At 48.2% G+C, this 21,212-nt stretch overlaps 1 protein-coding gene across 3 annotated transcripts in view; it reads right to left on the minus strand.

Annotated features, from left to right (window-relative positions):
* Window positions 1-14,126, minus strand: part of HCFC1 (host cell factor C1) — a 49,021-nt gene extending 34,895 nt beyond the window's left edge. For all 3 annotated transcript variants that reach the window (XM_040405705.1, XM_040405704.1, XM_040405703.1), the window contains exons 1-10: window positions 12,864-14,126; window positions 3,332-3,480; window positions 2,817-2,977; window positions 2,101-2,309; window positions 1,925-2,009; window positions 1,710-1,816; window positions 1,454-1,633; window positions 560-913; window positions 322-473; window positions 15-212 (exon numbers count right to left, since the gene is read on the minus strand). In XM_040405705.1, the coding sequence (XP_040261639.1) occupies window positions 15-212; window positions 322-473; window positions 560-913; window positions 1,454-1,633; window positions 1,710-1,816; window positions 1,925-2,009; window positions 2,101-2,309; window positions 2,817-2,977; window positions 3,332-3,480; window positions 12,864-13,053 (1,785 nt within the window). In that variant the 5' untranslated portion in view covers window positions 13,054-14,126. The remainder of the gene's footprint in view (window positions 1-14; window positions 213-321; window positions 474-559; window positions 914-1,453; window positions 1,634-1,709; window positions 1,817-1,924; window positions 2,010-2,100; window positions 2,310-2,816; window positions 2,978-3,331; window positions 3,481-12,863) is intronic.
* Window positions 14,127-21,212: the final 7,086 nt, after the last annotated feature.

The following is a 21,212-nucleotide window of genomic DNA, read 5'->3' on the forward strand; positions in this document are numbered from 1 at the left end:
CCACAACTACTTGCCATAATTGGAGATGATGCCATTTTCACAGATGTTGGGAGTGTTGTGGTAGCAGATGACATGGCGACAGATTTTACCATGGCAGTTCCAGCAGGCATACTCAACATTGTTGGCGCAGAGGAGGGAGGGATCTTCTGTGTAGCAGCAGCTGCTGCAGCAAGAGCTGCCATGCCACTCATGGGCTGACTGCCACCAATAGTCTACGTGATAAAGACAAAACATTCCCAAAACAGGTTTAAAGTAATTGTACCAAATGGCTGGGATGCCTAAAACTGCAATATTTTGCAAAAGGTAAAGAAAAATACTTACAGTCCCTTGTGCACTCTGGGCAGGTACCACCATTCGCACACCAGGAGGAAGAGATGTGACTGTCAGAGGCGCTTTCCCAACTTGAGTAGCTGGCCGAACAGTAACGAGCGGGGTGCCCACTGTGGACTGAGGTCCGCCAACCTTCAGAACAGCTACAAGAGGAGATTATCATTATTTAAAGCTCTGTTCATTGTTGTGGTGTTTGACTACTTACAACCAATGATATTAAGGAGTTTACCTTGAGGACGGGGAGCAGCAGAAACGGCAATTGGGTTCCCAGGAATTGCAGGCAAGACCTGTATGGTGGCTGTCGTAGGAGGCATAGAGGCAGGCTGAGGTACCAGGGTAATGCCAGTGTGTGCTACAGGTTGCACTGTTGGCGCAGCGGCAGCAGGAGCTGGACTCTTGGGCGGATTCACTGGCACAGACGGAACTGGATTGGCCGGCGACATTGCTGCTGCAGCAGCTGGTATGTCGTACTTCTGAAGTTGCAGCAAATAACTGTCTGCTGTTGATACAGCGCCCCAGCTTACCTCTAGAGAGTTAGTATTTGCTCTAACTAACTGAACACGAGCAGGTGCTGGGGGTTTTTCTGTAGGAGAAAGATGTGGTGACATTTTAGTTTTCAGCACAATGATGACCACAAAGCAAACTCTTGGATGCACAGGCAGTAACCTACAGTACCTAAGATAGTAGCTTCTTTTTAATACTAAACAGAAATGGTAAAAAAAAAAAAAAAAAAAAATTGCCACACAAATTCAATGAATATTCAGTTTCATAAATTATGGCCAAGTGTTAATGGGAATCTGTGTCGTCGTTCATTCAGAAACAGATTCTTCCACATGGAAAATTCAGCAAGGTTACCGCAAGGAGTCTACCCAGTGAATCATGTAAATACATCTGCAGCAGATATTATCCAGGGGATTCTGCATTTGATTATTCCATGCGATTGATAAAACTGTGAACATAGAAGCCTTAAAACCATCATTTAAAAGACTTCTACCATTTAGTTTTTTTCCCCCCTGTATTAATTTATGATAATACACAAAAAAAAGTTAAAGTTTGAATAAGAAATCAATTATTTCCCAATTATGGTAAACTTCTTCTGCAAGTATATAGAATTATTTATTACCTGTTTCAAGGTACCAGAGGTCTTTACAACACACTTGGTTATTCCAGGCCTTTCGGTATCCATCCCGACCACTCCATATATACAAACGCGTATTAATTGCCACGGCACAATGGCCGGCGCGAGCCCGTGGAATGTTGTCCTCCAAGGTGTCCATGACAATGTGTTCCCATGCCATGGAGTCTACGATTAAATAACGCGTCAAAGTCTTTCTTGGGTACACAGATCATTCCCTTGAAAACACCCCAAGAATACATACCAAGGTTGAGACAGGCGAGGGTGTTCGTACATTTCCATTCCTTCTCATGAGTGGCTACTTTGACATCATCCATTACTAAAGGCACCCAGCCCCCAAAAACATACATCCTGAAATTAAAAAAGGCAAACTTTTGAGTTTTTTCATTTTAATAAAAAGTAAACTGCAGACGAATGCATCAGTAACAGAAAAGGGGGCACCCAACAGTTTTAGCTTACTTGTTGCTTATAGTTGTGGCAGAATGAAGACTTCGAGGAAGAGGAGCAACGCCATTTAGATTGGGTTTATTCCACGTCAGCGTGTCTAAGAACATAAACATACATTACAGTGAGGGACTATATAATATGAAACACATAACCTTACTGTACAAAATGAAGTAAATACATAAACAAACCTATGTCCAATATCCAGAGATCGCCAAGCCGGCATCCACTCATACCACCATAGATCACCAGGCGGGATTTTTTGCTGTCTTTTTCTGTATATACAACTGCAGTATGTGATTCTCGAGGAGGTGGGAGAATGCCATATGTGATGGGAATGTCCCAAGCTACAACCCCAGAGCCAGGACGGAGCTCCAATATATAGAGATCATTCAGGTACCTTTAGAGAGAGGAAAAAATAATTTTATTTTAAAATAATTATGTACAAGTCAAAGGGGTTTTTCAGATTCTCTGTATTGATGACCTATTCTCAGGATACAGGTCCTGGTGGAGGTCTGACACCCTTGCCGATCAGTTAATTGCAGGAGCCGTCAGAAAGAGGAGGCTCCATGCAACGTGTAGTGACCGTGCTGACTTACTACAGCTCAGCTCCCATTTACTTGAATGGGAGCATAAATACAGTGTGCCAGCCACTAAAATAGTGGATGAAACTTTTTACTTCCAGTATCGTCCACCTTTTTGTGCTGGCTGGAATCAGCTGATCAATTGTGGTGCCAGGTGTTGGACCCCACCAATCGGATATGGACCCATTCTGAAGATCGGTCTCGACAGACAGAAAAACCCCTTTAGATAAAATCAAGCACGATAAGTTACATGAAGGTGCATAGGATATCTACATAGAAAAAAAGTCTACAGAGGGGAGAAAAGTAAAACTAGATGTAGATACCTGGGAATGTTGTTCTTTGGGTCTTCACTATCATTTGCCAATCCACCAAACAGATAACATTTACTCCCCACCAATGAAAAGCTGTGTCCAAGGCGAGGACATGGAGGGGGGCCATTTTTTGGTGTTTTTGCTTTTAATCTCTTCCATTCCCATCTGCTTGCCTGTAAAGGTGTATAATAAAAATAATTAAAAAAAATATAAAAAAAAGCTTTTTAGTAAGAAGTTCATGGCATTTACAAGACATCTAATTTCTCCATAATACACAATATCAGATGTTCAGGTAAAAAGCAATTCCCATTGCAGAAAGTGATGGGCATCGCCAAGATGGGAGAGCACTCTCTAATTGGAAAGGTTCCAACTTCTGAGACTGAAGGGCTACGGCGCTGCTTTAATGCTGGGGGCCCTCTTTTATTCCCCTTGCACAGCAACGCAGAGGTGAAAATGGTATTGCAAGTGAACTGAACAAGCATTCCCTAAAAATAAGAAAGTCCTGGAAAGTTTTAAAACAGAATTACCTGCAGCTCATACAAGTCATTGCTGTATTTTCCATACTCCACCATTCCTCCGAAGACAAGAAGACGAGTGCCATCACAGACAAATCCATAGGCGGCACAACCCGGAGGAATATCGCCTCTCACTGCAGGAATGAACCACTGGTTGGTTGCTAAGAGAAAAAAAAAAAAAGGCAAATGAGGTTTTAATTTGCACTCCACTATTAACCACTTTAAAACTTGTGTACCCAGGATGCATTTTAACGTGTGAACATTCATTTAACAAAAATCTAATTTTATCAACACAGCACACAAAGCTCAGCTAGACAAACTGAACCTGCACTAGACCACTAACAAAGAGGACCTTTCATGGGTCCAAACATTATAAACTAAGTATCAGAATACGTAGGGCATAGTGCAGGGATCTAACTGCGCCGCTCCGTTCGCCCGCTGTGCCCACCCCCCCCCCTCTTAAAGGGGTTGTCTGATCGCAGACAACGGGGGCATATCGCTAGGATACGCCCCCATTGTTTTATAGATGCAGGTCCCACTGCTAGGACACGCACCTATATTCAGAACGGAGACCCTCAAGTAAAGGAGGGTGCACTGCTCGTGCGCAGCCGTCCTCCATTCATTTTCTTTGGGGCCGGCGAAAATAGAGCGCTGGCTTGGCCATTTCCGTCAGCCCCATAGAAATGAATGGGGAGTGGGGGCCGCGCATGCGCGATACGCTCCCATTAACTTCTATGGGGAGCCGACTCTGGTCCAGCCACCACCTTGTGGGGCTCTGTTCTCGATATAGGTGCGGGTCCCAGCTGTGGGACCCGCACCTATAAGACAATGGGGGCATATTTGTCCATGATGAGACAACCCCTTTAAAGGGGTTATCCAGGTAAATATAATGATGACCTGTCTTCAGGATAGGTCATCATTATCACATCAGCGGGGGTCCAAGTCCCTGTACCCCCGCCGATCAGATGTTATAGGAAGCCACCACACTCACCAGAGCACCGGTGAGCACCTGGCAGCAGCTTTCCAAGTACAGAACCATACATAGTATAGTGGCTGTGCTCGGTATTGCAGATCAGCCCATTTCACTTCAATGTATCTGAGCTGCAACTAGGCCATGTGACAACGTACAGCGATGTCACATTGCCCAGGAAGAGGCTGAGCACCGGCAGATTGGCAGGTGTCCTGGGTGTCAGACCCCACAGCATTCTGATATTAACAGCCTATCCAGAGGATATCAATAAAATTTATCAGATAATCCCTTTAATATTTGGCTCTGCAAGGAGCCATATTATGGCTGTGTGCACCGTCCATAGAAGGTCTCCCCCCCCCCGACTTGATACTGATGGGGGTCAAATTGATGTGGGTCAGACTACCAGCATAACCACCGAACAGCTGATTGAAGGTCCCTTCACCGATTACAGCACAGCTACATACTTGCGGTAGTGCCTAGCATTGCAGCACACCTGCTACAAAATATAGGAGCGCTGTGCCAAGGCTCCTTCAGACAGCTGATCTGTGCCAGACACCCCCCCCCCCAGATCACATATAGTCTCAGAAAACCCATTCACGGATATGTTCCCACTTGACTGGTTCACTTAAGTTATACAAATAATAATGGCCAATTCATAGTATAGGCCAGTGATGGCGAACCTATGGCACGGGTGCCAGAGGCGGCACTCAGAGCCCTCTCTGTTGGCACCCACACCCTGGAAAAAGTCTACAGTGTACCAATATGTCTTAGACTTTTCCTGCCATTCATCAGCGCAGGGCGCACTATGAACATCACAGGCAGCGCACTGAATGTAGGCAGGATATTGTAAATAAATTATAAAGTACATGGAAGATATACTGTATTGGACTGTAGTATTCAAGGTAAATTGCTGTGTTGGCACTTTGCGATAAATAAGTGGGTTTATGTTGCAGTTTGGGCACTCTGTCTGTAAAAGGTTCGCCATCACTGGTATAAGCCATCAATTTAAAATCAGCGGGGTCTGAAGCCTGAAGCACTGCACCTGAGGGTCCACCTCTATTTAAAGACCATTTTCTCAGGACTATGGTGATTAAAAGGGTTCTCCAGGATTTCAAGGGAACCTGTCACCAGGATTTTGGGTATAGAGCTGAGGACATGGGTTGCTAGATCACCGCTAGCACATCCAGTCCCCATAGCTCTGTGTGCTTTTATTGTGTATAAAAACAGATTTGATAGATATGCAAATTAACCCGAGATGAGTCAGAGCTTGAAAATATGACTTCTCTGGTCACACAAGTAAGATATGACTCTTTTATGTTAATTTGCATATGTATCAAATAGTATTTTTTACACAATAAAAGCACACAGAGCTATGGGGACTGGATATTGCGGATCTGCTAGCGGCCATCTAGCAGCCCATGTCCTCAGCTCTATACACAAAATCCCGGTGACAGGTTCCCTTTAAGAATTGATGACCTATCCCTAGGATGGTGGGCAGGGATCCAATACTCCGCTGATCAGCACTGACTGACTTTTCCAACAAAACTATACATTAACCTGCTCCGCTCCTCCTTCCCGAAAACCTGTCGCCACGAAATGCTCTCTAAGGCTGGGTTCACACCTGAGCGTTCCTACGCGCTGTAAAACGCTCAACAGGCAAAAAACAATGATCCCCTATGGGCATGGTTCTCACCTGAGTGTTTTACAGCACGTACGAACGCGCTGTAAAACGCCCTACGCCCCAAGAAGTACAGGAGCTTCTTTGGGGCGTATGGTCGCGCATTCCCGCACATAGACTTCCGGGAACGCGCGACAATGGGCGTTTGCTTGTTCCCCCCCCCCCCCCCCCCGCGTATGTAAACACCCGATAAAATCGCACATACATATTGATGGCCTATCCTCAGCATCTTCCAAATCCCGGGACCCCTGCAGACCAGCTGTACGAAGAGACCAAGGTGCTCCGTGACTGATTAGGCCTCTTCCTGGGCCATCACGTACATTGGTCCCATTGTATAGGCGCAGCTCAGTCCCATTCAAGTGAATAGGGGCTGAGCACGATACCAATCTCAGCCACTATCCAATGGACGGCGCTCTGCTTGGTAACCTGTGAGAAGCAGTGATTGCCAGTTCGCAGTGTTCGCCGACGAACACATGGGATCTACCATCTTTATTCCCAAGTCCGGCGATGCAGAGGCAAGTCCTTACCTGTGCCAGCGCCGCTCTGAAACGCATGCGGTCACCGGGAGCAGGCAGTTCCGAGAACAGCCTTCATCGGGCTGTTCTCGGAACTGCCTGCTCCCGGTGACCGCATGTGTTTCAGAGCGGCTCGCGGCGCAGGCACAGATAAGGACTTGACTCTGCATCGCCGGACTTGGGAATAAAGATGGCAGATCACATGCGCTCGTCGGCGAACACTGGGAATGGACATACTGATGTGGACAACACAAATTTTTTTGCAGACCCATTGAAATGAATGGGTCCGCATCCTATCCGCAAAAATTATTATTATTTTTTTTAAATAATACCGTTCGTGTGCATGTAGCTTAACTCTACCACTATTATAGCTTGAAGTTACACTACATGGAATAACAGACAACTGATGAAGATCCGCAGCAACTGGAGATGAAGACTGAAAGTGGGTGAGGTTTAGTAAAACTAGCGCAGATGCATTTGGGAGCAGTTGATGGCAACCAGTTCTCACACCCAAGGTCCTCTGGGAGTGGGTGGTGGTCTCAGCGAGATTCCAATGGACATATGGATTCCCAATGGTTGCCTATCACAGGGATAGTGCTCATTCAGATGAACGTAAGGGCTCCGTACCGTAAATAGTCCGCAATGCAGGGGTACCAGTCGTGTGCACTCTGTGGTGCAGACTTGTTGACTTGAATGGGTCCGTGATCCATAAGATTTGGCAAGTCCTATCTTTTGCGGTGCGGAGACACAGACCCGAAAGCCCACAGAAGCGATTTGTGGTACTCCACAAAACATAGGACATATCCTATCAGTTTCCTTATCTTGCGGATCGAGGACCCAGGCAAGTCAATGGGTATTGCGGTCTGCAATACGGGCAGAGGACACTTATGGTCATGTGAATGGGCCCTTATTCTCCCCTCGAAGCAATGGAATTATTTATCATGTCACGTGAACCAGTTTGTAAAAAGACATCCGTGCATCCAGTTCGGTCTGTTATCCTGCAAGGGACAAATTTAGGTGCACATCTCCTTTTCATTAAAGGTGTTTTCCTCAGGATAGATCATCAATCTCTGATAGGCGGGGGTCCGACTCCTGCAGATCATTTGAGAAGGCTGCGATGCTCCGGTGGGCACTGCGACAACCTCACAGCTTACCGAGTACAGCATTATATAGTGGTTATGCTTCATATTACATTCACCTGAAGGTGCAGGGAGTCAGACCCCCACTGATCTGATATTGATGACTTATTCTGAGGATGGGTCATCTATATCAAAACCTCAGACAACCCTCTGGATAGGTCATCAGTATCTGATCGGTGGGGGTCCGACATCCCGGGATCCACCCACAATCAGCTGGGGTGCAATACCAAGCACAGCCATTATAAAATGTACGGCGCTGTGCTTGGTAAGCTGCAAGGCGGCCGTGGCATGCACAACTGTTCTGCAGGGGTCCCAAGTGTCGGACCCCACCGATCAGATACGGATGTCCTTGGAAAACCCCTTTAACATTTCCAACTTTGATATTTTACGCCAGACACGCTACTTTTCAAGAAATGGGCTGAGATTAGTGGAAGGGCTTGGGATTTATCAGTGTATGCATGCATAGGCCACAGGTGCGCCAAATTTATTAGGAGGCACTAGTCTCTTAGTAAAGGTTCATTGGTGTAAGCTGCAACTAATTTATGAAGCCTGTCATATGAATACACCCCTATGTATACTGCTGTATAAAATTTGGGGCATATAGAGGTACATACAGATGTTTGATCTACAGGTGCCGTATCAAAAGGGGTTATTACGTTTTTTTTTATTCTAGCAAAGTGCCGATCTGAAAAATAAAAAAAAAGGTTCCTTCTGGAGCCCCCTCTGATCCAGCACCTCAGCTCCATCCTCCCCCCGCAGCCATGACGGATTGCTTTTTCAGCAGCTGTAATGTCCCATTAACTAGCTCCAGTGGTCTCCCTCCATACACTACTGGCTGCAGCAGTATACGGGACATCACAGCTGCAGCCAGAGGAAAAAAAAAAAAAAGACAGAGCTGGCACCTTACTAGAGAAACTGAAAAGCTTTTAGGCTACCTGCACACGATGCGCATTACATGCGGGAAAACCGCAGCGCAATACAGTACCAGCAAAGAGTATGAGATTAGTCAAATCTCAAACTTTGCTTTTTTTCTTCCATGAGGAAAGTCGCAATTAACACGTGGATTTGGTGCAGAAATCTGCATGGAAATTTGTGCAGATGTTTGGCAAGGCTACCCACCCTGGCAGACAGACTGCACACGTACCCATTCATTTTAATGTCTGTATTCAGAAATCCGTGTTTTAGCGCGGCCCGTGTTTACAGATCCATGACACCCATTATAGCAGGCATCCTCAAACTGCAGCCCTCCAGCTGTTGCAAAACTACAACTCCCAGCATGCCCGAACAGCCTACAGCAGGGCATGATGGGAGTTGTAGGTTTACAACAGCTGGAGGGCCGCAGTTTGAGGATGCCTGCATTATAGTCTATACACCTGTGAAAAACACGGACGTCAGTGTTTCACAGACCATTTCTAGGATATGCTCTGAAAATGTAATTTTCAGCTGTGCCCCATCTGTGGAACATGGGTGACATACAGAGAGCAAAAAACTGACACGCGGCTCAAACATGGATGAACCATTGACCATCTTATCACAGATTTCATCACAGCTCCGTACGACATTTAGCAACTTCCCTGAAACTTCATCGTATGAAGAGAGGAAATTATTGCGGAGCGGAATGCGAACAATACTTAATAAACGCCTCCCCGGCGTCTGGATCCAACATGCACACTGAAGCCAGGTGGAGTTATTTAGCATGTCTACCAGTAGGGCTGCAGTAAACTATTATTTTAGTAATTGAGCATTCTACCGATTATTTTTACAATTAATCGAGTACTCTAATAAGAAAAAAATTAAGACTTTTTTCCTTTATAAAAACTCAGACCCCCTACCATCAGTCCCCAACACCCTTCGTTCCCCACTGTGCGATCAGCCAAAGTGCCTTCCGCTACGCTCCCCCCACCCCAGTGCCTTCCGCTACGCTCCCCCCACCCCAGTGCCTTCCTCTACGCTCCCCTTACCCCAGTGCCTTCCGCTACGCTCCCCCCACCCCAGTGCCTTCCGCTACGCTCCCCCCACCCCAGTGCCTTCCGCTACGCTCCCCCCACCCCAGTGCCTTCAGCTCCGCTCCCCCCACCCCAGTGCCTTCCGCTCCGCTCCCCCCACCCCAGTGCCTTCAGCTCCGCTCCGCCACCCCAGTGCCTTCAGCTCCTCCCTCATTGCCACCAGTTCTCCTACTCCCCCTCCTTGCTATCAGTGCCCAGCCGCAGCGCCAGTGAACTAAAATGTCCTGACGATGTGTGTACGTCAGGATCCAGTGCAGCGATGTGCGAGCAGGCGGATGACCACGGAGCGCGAGTAATAGCAAGCTCTTCACTCACACTCTTATCACATGGCACAAACTAATCATCGATTCGATGATTTTTTTTGTTGAGTTAATCGTTTAATTCGAGTAATCATTTCAGCCCTATCTACCAGTGTGTGAACGCTCCTCTACACGAGCTGTGACGTTACATAGTAATATCACCATTGAAATGCAAAACCATTGAAGTTGAGAAGACAGAAGGCGCCCTGTTATCTGTAGCACCCATCCGCCCTCAGCACCCACATCCCTATATGCTGGACAGCAGAGCGCACATGGACACGGCACAGGCGGATTGTTCAAAGCTGAACTTGGCGGCAAAAGAGTCAGCTGAGAACAGTCATAAAATATTCATCAGGCCGAGCTATATGCTACAGGGTGGAGCCGGCCCTGCGTACTAGAGAGTGACAGCTGGAGAGACTGCTGCTAAAGCGTGACATAGGAATGCGCTTGATCTACAGGTAAGAATGCATCAGACTCCCCACAGGACCGAGGCCGGGGATAATGACAGATCATCCGAGTCCATCTAACAGGACGTTCTTATCCTGATGAGGACTACGGTGACACCACTGCTCATGTCCATCACCTGCCAACAGCAGATCCCATCAGAAACCTGCCCAACGTGATGGTTTTCCTACTTCTAATGGGATAGACTGTGGAGACTAAGGCCTCATACACACGACCGTTTCCATTTTACGGCGTACAAAGCGGGAACGCACAAAATATGGATACCGGCCGCGTGAATTTTGCAATTTTCTCACTCCCATCTTTAAAAAGGTCTATTCTTGTCCGCAAAACTGACAAGAATCAGGCAGGTTCTATAATGTGCAAAGCAGCTGATGAGGTGTGTGCGGTCTGCGTTTTTTTGTGAACCCACAGAAATGAATGGGATCGTGGATTGGACACGGACCCAAAATACGGTTGTGTGCATGAGGCCTAAAAGGTGGTATTACACTGCCCGATATATATGGAAAAAAAAAATCCTTTGGTGTTCATTTGCACTGGCCTGACGATACAAGCTAGTTATTGGGAACGAGCATTCCTACGAAAACTTGTTCCCAATCATTTGTGCGGTCTAATAGAGCCTTTAAGGAATGCACCAACATGTTGATGCCTCCTTAAAAAAAAAAGCAAGTGCAAGTCTCATTTGTGATCAGGTTACCAGTAGATAACTTATGTCTGATGGTCAATGGCAGGAGAAGTGCAGTTACCAGCCCTGGCCACTACACAATGAATGGCGCTGTGGAGCTGTCCCTGACATCTGCCAATCAGATCCTAATGGCCTATCCTGAGGAAAGTTTGTCAATACAGAAATCAGGGAAACTGTTTAACTCTAGGACTGATGACTAAAAGGTGACCCCCCTCCCCCTTTATTTTATAGATTAGCACAATGCTGCCCCCTACTGATCAAATCTTAATAGCACAACCTATCAATAAGCCATAAACCCCATGTGTACTACTTCATAGATTCTAAAAGGTGCTGCCCCATCTGAACATACAGGATAATAAAACGTCCAACAGGTACAGGTTCCCACTTCTGGGACCCAGTCTCAGAGACTGGATGGGGCCACCCATGTGCGGCCACTTCATTCCAAGTGGCGATGGGGCCCCATTCTCTAGAGACAGGAGAGGGTCCCGAAAGTGGGACCTGCACCTAAATGGACGCTATTAGGGTATCTTGTGCATATACCATACATGTACAGATGGGACAAACCTGGTAAGTCAGGAAGCAGCCAGTCAATCAGCTGTCAGACACATCGGCTAGCTTAGTCTGGCACGCTGGACTGCCAGATCAGTCCGTCGGCTAGCTTAGTCTGGCACGCTGGACTGCCAGATCAGTCCGTCGGCTAGCTTAGTCTGGCACGCTGGACTGCCAGATCAGTCCGTCGGCTAGCTTAGTCTGGCACGCTGGACTGCCAGATCAGTCCGTCGGCTAGCTTAGTCTGGCACGCTGGACTGCCAGATCAGTCCGTCGGCTAGCTTAGTCTGGCACGCTAGACTGCCAGATCAGTCCGTCGGCTAGCTTAGTCTGGCACGCTAGACTGCCAGATCAGTCCGTCGGCTAGCTTAGTCTGGCACGCTGGACTGCCAGATCAGTCCGTCGGCTGGCTTAGTCTGGCACGCTGGACTGCCAGATCAGTCCGTCGGCTAGCTTAGTCTGGCACGCTGGACTGCCAGATCAGTCCGTCGGCTAGCTTAGTCTGGCACGCTGGACTGCCAGATCAGTCGGTCAGGTTAATCTGACAGTCAAATCTGCAGGCTAGTTTAGCACATTGATTGTCAAATCAGTAGACTACTTTAGTCTGTCCTGTTGGTCGGCTAGCTTTGTCACATTGATGGTTGATCCTTAGTGTAGTCAGGGAAGCCCCTCAGTAACACCACCAGCTGATTACTCTATAAAACTTCTACCATTATCAAAAACGACTAAAAAGCCCCCCCTGACACCACATTTCAGGCAGGCAGCTGTCAGACATCAGAAACAAGCAGAATATCTTGATGACCAGCCAACATGTATCTTCTGTCTATGGGCACATGCACCATAAGGGAGAACACCCCGATGACATCCCTACGAGCGAGTCCTCTACAGGAAGACAATACCGAGCACAGCCTGAAGCAGCCGCTGCCCGGGAAGCCCCGCCCCTGGCCCCGCCTCCTGTCTGTCGCCGATCCTCCTGCTGGGGGAACCCGCCATTTTTCTTTGTGGATTTTAAAAAAGCGCAGACAACCTACGGGGCGGGCAGGCAGGCCGGGGGGCAGCAGCAGGAAGAGTGGGGGGGATGCCAATGCTGCCAGTGCCACCCCCTGCGCTCCAAGGCCTTGCCACAGTATACACACACAGCTGACATCTGTTATTACCCGGCTCTAATGTCCCCAGCGTCCGTTCCATCAGCCCTGAGAACCAAATAAAATCAGCCCGTCCGTATTACGGACCTCACTCACCCGTATTATAGACGTGTAACTCGTCCACGATCCCTTCGTTTCCTCCGCCGAAAACCACGATTAACTCCTTGATGGCCACGGCCCTGTGTCCGTGCCGGGGCCTAGGGACTGGGCCCGACCAACCGACCACTCGTTTCCAACGGGGCTGCAGGGCGGAGGATGAACCGGTCACCGCCGGTGTGGAAGCCATGGCGGTGGCGGCTCACACTGACACAGCGGGGGCTGCTTTCCTGTCACGGTCGCCGGTTAAACGAGTATAGAAAGCAAAAAACGGGAGATAAAATATGACGGAAGGAGGCGGCTCGCCACTCCTGTCAGGCCCTGGCGGCCGGGTATAAAAAGCTTGACAGGTAAAATAAGAAAAGCCGGGGTTGAGGCCTTCTCCGAGCCGGTTCTCACTATGGCGCTGTGGAGTCCATGGGAGCCGCCATTTTATGACGGCGGCCGGAGAGAAAACAAACTGATTCCCGCGCCTCTCGCCGCCTCTTCCACCAGCTTGTCCGAATTCTGCTCTCGTCCGTAGGCCGTGGACTGGCAGCGCGTCCTCCGCCGGTCGCCCCCCTTCCCTGGCCTCGCTGTTTTCTTTAAAGTCGCCCGGGAGCGGCGAAGCTGAGGGAGTCCATGGGAGCCGCCATCTTGTGCCGTCCAAACAAACCAATAAAGAGCTGGTAGGGGAAAACCAAAGATGGCCGCGAGCGGGGCGACAACACACACACTGGGGGGAAAAAACCCGCAGCCGCCGCTGTCTTCTTTCTTCCTCCGGTTTTAAAAATGAAAGTAACGTCAGGACACGGAGACTGGGGGGGAAGGAAATCAGCCCTGACAATACGGCGGTGTGTAAATGGAGGCTGAAAGTGAAGGCTCCACCCCCGCCGCCACCGCTTATCTAGTGCAACTCGGGAGATGTGAGGAGAAACGGAGCCAAACTGACGGGAGCAATGAACTGCCCGAACGAAAGGAGCTTAAAAAACGTCGGCAACCGTGATTATCGGTGTGCAAACACGTTACAGGGCACCGGAGCCTCTTTTCACGCCTCCCTGGGAGCCGCCATCTTGTCAGCGCCCGCCTCCCTTCTTCCTCCTCCTCCGGAGACAATAAGATGGAGGCGGGGATTGTGCGATGCTGGGGTGGTGGTGGTGAGGGACGCTTGGTGCGGCCTATGTGCGATCACCTTAGAATTGATAGGGGGAATATAGCAACTGGAGGCACAGGCTCTGCGGGCGCCATGTCTGCGCCATTAACCCCTCAGTGACCGGTCATTACAGTCAAGCCGCCATAGTCTGTGGTAACTTATTATCCTCCTATATAATAAAAAACGGCTTCCTAATTTTCTGACAAAATGTATCCATTTCCGACACTTTTACGCTCTTAGGACGTTTTTTCGCGAATAACAACTTTGTCCAAATTTTGGATTTGGCGCCTAACGCTGTATGTACGCTGTTTTCGGTGATGGACGTTCCAAAACATGGCGCGCAGCATGGGTGTGCCAGTTCCACGCTCCCGTTCGCCATCAGGGTGTATTCAGACGATGCAGCGTTTTTCCGTGAGGCAAAATCCGCTCCATATATATATATAGCGTGTTTTGCAACCAAAATGAGTAAAGTTCATGGAGGGGGTGCGTTTTTCTACCTCGTGAAACCTTAATTTAGCCCCAAAAAAAGTATGGGATTTTTTTTGTTGTTGTTGTGGCAGTCGACTGATAGGTTGTGAATATAACCTATGGCTGTGAGGAGAAATGCTACGCAAAATGGCACAATTTTTCAATACCGGTGAACGGTACAAGCCGCCATGTAACACACAGAAGAGAAGGGGGTGCACCGGCCGCAGGGTAAAAATGACAGATTGAACCCGAAGAGACTCTGAGGGTACGGCTGGAGGCAACTAAAACGATGCTGATGTGCCATCGCTGATTTAAAGGGGTATTTTGGTTGCCACAAGTTATCCCCTATCCAAAGGATAGAGGAATAGCTATTAGATCAGTGGGGGTCCTACTGCTGGGACACCCACCAATCACGAGAACGATGATCCTGTAACCCTCGGAGCCCCCTCTCAATGTGCACTGCAGCATAAATTTATCTGGGGGGGGGGGGTTCAGGAGATATTTTCGGTGAATGAATGGAGCAGCAGGCAACAAGGTCCCCGTTCTCTTTATTGGTGGAGGTCCTACTGCTCAACCGGAATACCCCCTTTAAAGGGAACGTGTCATCAGGTTTATGCTGCCTATACTAACGGCAGAATAAAGTAGAGACCGGTGAGATGATTTCAGCGCTCTGTCATTTTTAAGTTAAAAGTAAGTGGCTGCCGAGAACCAAAATCATAATTATTGCAAACTGGGCCTGGAAAAGAGTCCCGGCCACCTGAGAAGAGTCCTGGTTATTCCTAATCTCCTGCTGATGACTGACAGTCTTCTACCCAGTTTTCTCGCTTTCTCTCTAGGAGAGAACTGCCGACCATTAGCAGATGGACGGGGAGAGAGCAGGAGATAATAATAAGCCGGACTCTTCTCAGGTAGATTTGACTCTTTTCAAGGCCCGGGCTGCAATAATTATGATGTTGGTTCCCGGCAACCACTTAGGGTACTTTCACATTAGCGGCAGGCTGTTCCGGCGGGTGAACATCCTGCCACTAGTTCACGTGTGCCCCCGGACTGCCGCTCCGTCCCCATTGACTATAGCGGGGGCAGAGTTCCGGTGGCAGCATGGACAATAAAGTACCACATGCAGTACTTTTAGTCCGGCTGCCTCTCGCCGTGCGCTGCTGGAACTCCGCCCCCATTATAGTCAATGGGGACGGAGCGGCAGTCCGGGGGCACACGGTCACTAGTAGCAGGACGGATCTGACAGGCTGTTCACCCGCCGGACTCGCCTGCCGCTAGTGGGAAACTAGCCTAAATTTTGGCTCATGAGTGACATACAGCTGAAATCAGCATTTCTCTCACTAATTTATGCTGCCCTCAGTGACAGGTTCCCTTTAAGAATAGGATTTTAGGAAATTTCAACCAAGTGATGAAAACAATAGAGATGAGCGAACTTCTGTTTTAAGTTCGGCGTCTAAAGTTCGGCTTCCGGTTAGCGGAGGATCCCGATATGGATTCCGAATTCCGTTGTGGTCCGTGGTAGCGGAATCAATAATGGCCATTATTGATTCCGCTACCACGGACCACAACGGAATTCGGGATCCTCCGCTAACCGGAAGCCGAACTTTAGACGCCGAACTTAAAACAGAAGTTCGCTCATCTCTAGAAAACAATCAAAATACCGACTTACGGCATAGCATTTCCATTAAGGCCTCGAGCGTGTGACCATATTTTTGGTCTGCGTCCGATACGCTTTTTTTTCCCGTGGATCATATGCAGACCTATTCTTTTCTATGGGGAAGCAAAAAATGCGGACATGTCCCTTCTGCGTCCGTGCTGCGAACGATGGGTGCGTCTTATTATTGTCCGTTTTGCGGACAAGAATAGGCGCTTCTACAACGGGGGCCATGCGGCCAGTATCCATGTTTTCGCGGAGCGCAAAACAGATACGGTCGTGCGCGTGAGGCCTTCACCGATGTTAAGGAATAGGGTTACATCCTCGGCATGCGATATTGCCATCCTAAAGTGCCACAAGTTGTTTTGTTTTTTTAAGAAAACGCACAGCCTTCCCGAATATGTCATTTGGCGCTGACGCGTTTGTGTCACATCATCCAATGGCTGCTGTACTCAATGTCACTTCAGTCATGTCAATCAAGAATGCTTTTATGTCATGTATTTTTATGGAAAGCCCCTTGAAAATGTTTATGTTAAAAAAACGAACACCATTTTGAAAACTGAAGCACAGCAGACGAGCTCCGTGTGTAAAGCTTTTATTATCAAGCACATCATAATCTGCGATATAAAAAAAGACGAGTCTGCGCAGCCATCGGCGCCGGGAGCGGAGGCTTTCTGACAGGACGTTGGCAGGGAGACGCTCAGGAAGCTTTCATGCCTCTCAGGGAGCCGCCATCTTTGGACGTAGCCGCACCCTCCACGTCTGGAACACAAACACAAGCCGTGGGACGACTCCATAGCCCGTGCGCGACGGGCCGTGGTTTACCTCAGACGTGACACGTTCAGCCCCTCAGCCGGAGCTGTACCAGAGCCATGGCGGCACCGCCGCTCATTAATCTATCCCCGCGGGACCATGCCACATTCACAGTCATTCTCGTCTTTATATTATCTGACGTTCACGTCTGCAGCAGACGCCATCTTGTTAACCACTCCTCCCTGTCGATGAGGGAGGAAGAGGCAGACACTCTAATGGCGGCGGCGGCGGCTTCTTCCTGTCCGCCCGGATGTTGGTAAAAATACAAAAAGGGCAGCGACGTCAAAAAGGCATTTTTATTGTACAAAACAGTGCAGAATGCAGATATTTCCTCCCCGTATCCGCCGAGTGTATGAAGCCACCAGCCGGCTTGTTAGGACGGCGGGGTGACTTCCCAGTGTTTGCGCGCCGTCCTTTATCCCAGTAACTGTCATGGCGCCTTCTCGGCAGGCGCGGCCGCCATCTTAGACGCGGTGCCTAGCAACGGTCGTCAAGGCTTAACTGGCACGAGGTAGAGGACGCCGCCATTTTGCTACGTCTCCCTCACCTCCCCCTTCTGTTCTTGGCGAGGCGGGAAACATGGCGGCTTCATTAGCATAAAACGCGAATTTCTATGTGAAGTCTCTGCAGCTAGGATTATTAGAAGTGCTGGAAATGGAGATTAGGCTCAGGTTTCCTATTGAGGATATGTACACAAGTTGTGGTGCAGTTTTATTTCCCTACAGCTTTGGACTATCAGCCTTATAGGGCAGGTTTCTGTCAGTCAGCCCATTTTCTGTCAAATTAGGCAAGGTATGGACTAGTATTGAGGCGTACACAGCGGCTGTACATACATGACAGGGAAGAGACACAATTACATCATGGAGAAAGTAGATAAAGAAGATTGATGCTAATTTTATTTTTATTATTCTGAAATTGGTGGCATGTTAATGTCCTCGAATAGCGTTGCAGTCGTATTGCGCTTTTTCACCACAATTTTTAGCAAAACTGCAGAATTAGGGCCCATATGTTGTTTGCAGTCCACAAAATGTGGATCCGTTGTTCCGCAAAAATCTCGAAAGTCTATTCTGTGATACTTCCACATCCATTCAGCCTGTCCGCAAAAAAACGGAAAGTATAATTTTTAATAAAGATGACGGGGCATTAAAGTTTGTAGACACAGATCCGCAAAATTTGGATTGCACGGAATACATTTTGCGGAACCATAAACTTGAATGGGGCCACAGACCGCATTTTTTTTGCGAACAAGTATAGGATATGTTCTATCTTGTATGCGGATATCAAACAGTGTGCTGTCCGTGGATTTTGCGGGCCCATAGAAAGGAATGGGTCTGCATCTGATCCGTAAAAATGCGTAACGGTTGTGGAAAGAAAAATACGGTCATGTGAATGGACCCTTATGCTGTAACTTAAAAGAAACTGCAAAATGACAGCGAATAACGCGTGAGGAAATCTTAAAGGGGATGTCCCATAATTAATATTGGGGGTCGTTTACGCTAAGCGGCCTTTTGCGCTGGCTTTGGCGCACCTTCAGCAGTCAGTGCAGCTGGTGGAAAAAATAGGCCAGCCCCATGAGTCGTTTTTCGCTAACGTTTTTGCCTGTTTTCAGGTTTAAATGTTAAAATTGGCAGGGCTGATGTCCCGGCACTCCCCCTATACTCCTGTATGTAGAACACGAGCTGTAAAACGCCCATGCGACTAAATATTGTGTCAGTCATTCAAAAAAAGTCGTCATGCAACATTTTTACGCCACAAACTGGCATAATAATGTTCGTAAATGACCCCATTGTTCATCGTTAAGGGGGATGTCCGAGAGTGGAAAATAATTTCCTTAGGCCGGACATAGCGTAAATGAATTAAAAACAAAAAAAAACATACCTTCAGTTTTTATCGCGCGGGCGCAATGCGATTTATTGCGTGTGATTAAAAAACGGAATGTATACAAACAACATCTCTTAGCAACCATCCATGAAAAACACAACGCATCCGCACTTGCTTGCGGATGCGATGCGATTTTCACCCAGCTCCATTCACTTCTTTGGGGCCAGCGTTGCGTGAAAATCGCAGAATATAGAACATGCTGCGATTTTCACTCAACGCACAAGTGATGCGTGAAAACCAATGCACATGTACACAGCCCCATTGAAATAAATGGGTCCAGATTCCGCGCCGGTCGCATTGCGTTCGCATCACGCATTGCACCCGCGCGGAATACTCGCATGTGTGAAAGGGGCCTAAGAGTTTTGTTCTTTTCAATGTTTACCCGCACGCCGTCTCATCTACAGTGTAATTATAGCTTCCTCTCCCGTTCACTGCTGATTGACAGTGTTGTCGAGAGTAAGACCTACACCGATCTGAAATTGGTGACCTATCGTGCATTTAAAAAATGCCTATCCTGAAATATTCTAAGAATAATTTAGTATAGCACCTCCCCTGCTGTTTGTATTGTAGTATAGCCTTTCTGTGTTCACAACTGTAAATGTGCTGAGGTGGACGCACATGCTCAGTCTAGCCTCTCTGGCTGCACCATCTTCTTCTCTGCTTCTCGGAGGACATACTGAGCGGGCGCCATAACAGTGTCGATGTCTGACACTCGTATCAACTGCTCACTATCAACTCCAAGAAGCGAAGAGGCCCTACAGCATCAGAAGCAGCCATTCCTGTGCACTTCTGACAGCCGGTTAAGACCTGAGCGTTTTACAGCGCGTTCCTACGCGCTGTAAAACGCTCAACAAGGAGAAACCAATGCCTCCCTATCGGCATGGTTCTCACCTGGGCGTTTTACAGCGCGTACGATCGCGATGTAAAACGCCCGACGCCCCAAGAAGTTCAGGAGCTTCTTTGGGGCGTAGTGTCGCGCGTTCCCGTACATAGACTTCCGGGAACGTGCGACAATGGGCGTTCGCTTCTGTCCGACGCGCGATTGTAAACGCCCGTACAATCGCGCGTACTGAGCGTACGTTCAGGTCTGAACCCGCCGTAAAGGCAAGACAGTATGTGTGTCCACCCCAACCTATTTACTGAGGTGGACTTAGAAAAGCTGTAGAATGGAAATAGTGGCTGTGCTTGATGTTGCAACCCTGGTCCATTTTTTTGCATGAAACTGAGCTGCAGATAGGTGTCTTCAAACTGCTGATAGGTGGGGGTGTCCTGAGGATAGAAAACTCCTGGACAACACCTTGATAAGAAATCATAGCAAAAAAATAATGTGACATAAACCACCAGAAAAATAACTCCTATATATATACTTTTATACATCTTAGACTGTAAACCTTTGACCGTCTGGTTTAGGCTACTTTCACACCTGCGTTTAGGTCGGATCCGTCTGGTATGTGCCCAGACGGATCCGCACCTATAATGCAAACGCTTAGATCCGTTCAGAACGGATCCGTTTGCATTACCATGAACAAAAATATATATATATATATATATATATATATTTTTTTTTTTGTTCATGATAATGCAAACGGATCCGTTTTGACTTTACATTGAAAGTCAATGGGAGACGGATCCGTTTGAAAATTGAGCCATACTGTGTCAACTTCAAACGGATCCGTCCCCATTGACTTACATTGTAAGTCTGGACGGATCCGTTTGCCTCCGCACGGCCAGGCGGACACCTGAACGCTGCAAGCTGCGTTCAGGTGTCCGCCTGCTGAGCGGAGCGGAGGACAAACGGAGCCAGACTGATGCATTCTGAGCGGATCCGCATCCATTCAGAATGCATTAGGGCAGTACGGATCCGTTCGGGGCCGCTTGTGAGCCCCTTCAAACGGAACTCACAAGCGGAGCCCCGAACGCTAGTGTGAAAGTAGCCTAAGCTATGTCAGATGGTTGTTCCAGGGGTGGATTGGCCATAGACCCTACAGGGAAATTTCCCAGGGAGCCACCCAAGCCCTCCTCTTTGCCTCTGACCGGGTGCATAATGAGCTCTTAGTAATTAACACTGTGAGAATCAGGTACTCATGTACCCAGCCAGCGGCTGCACGTGCCCTTTTGAATTCAACTGCTGTGGCCCACATCTCACCTCCTAAGCCTCCTGCTCCATAGACAAGTGGAGGAGGAGAACAAAAGATGATGGTTATTGATGGCCACCACAGAGCTTTTGGGACAGTATATTGTGCTACACTGTGTTATTTGGTTCTGCTGGGATGGTATATTACACTACGGTAATGTTGACCCTGCCTACTTGTGTTGCCCCGCCTTGTGTTAATTTGGACCTGCCTACAAAATCAGGCCACTTTAAATTCCCAGTCCGCCCCTGTTTACATCTGGAAACTGCTTA

Source organism: Bufo bufo, chromosome 8, assembly GCF_905171765.1.
Source record: "Bufo bufo chromosome 8, aBufBuf1.1, whole genome shotgun sequence".
Lineage (NCBI taxonomy): Eukaryota > Metazoa > Chordata > Amphibia > Anura > Bufonidae > Bufo > Bufo bufo.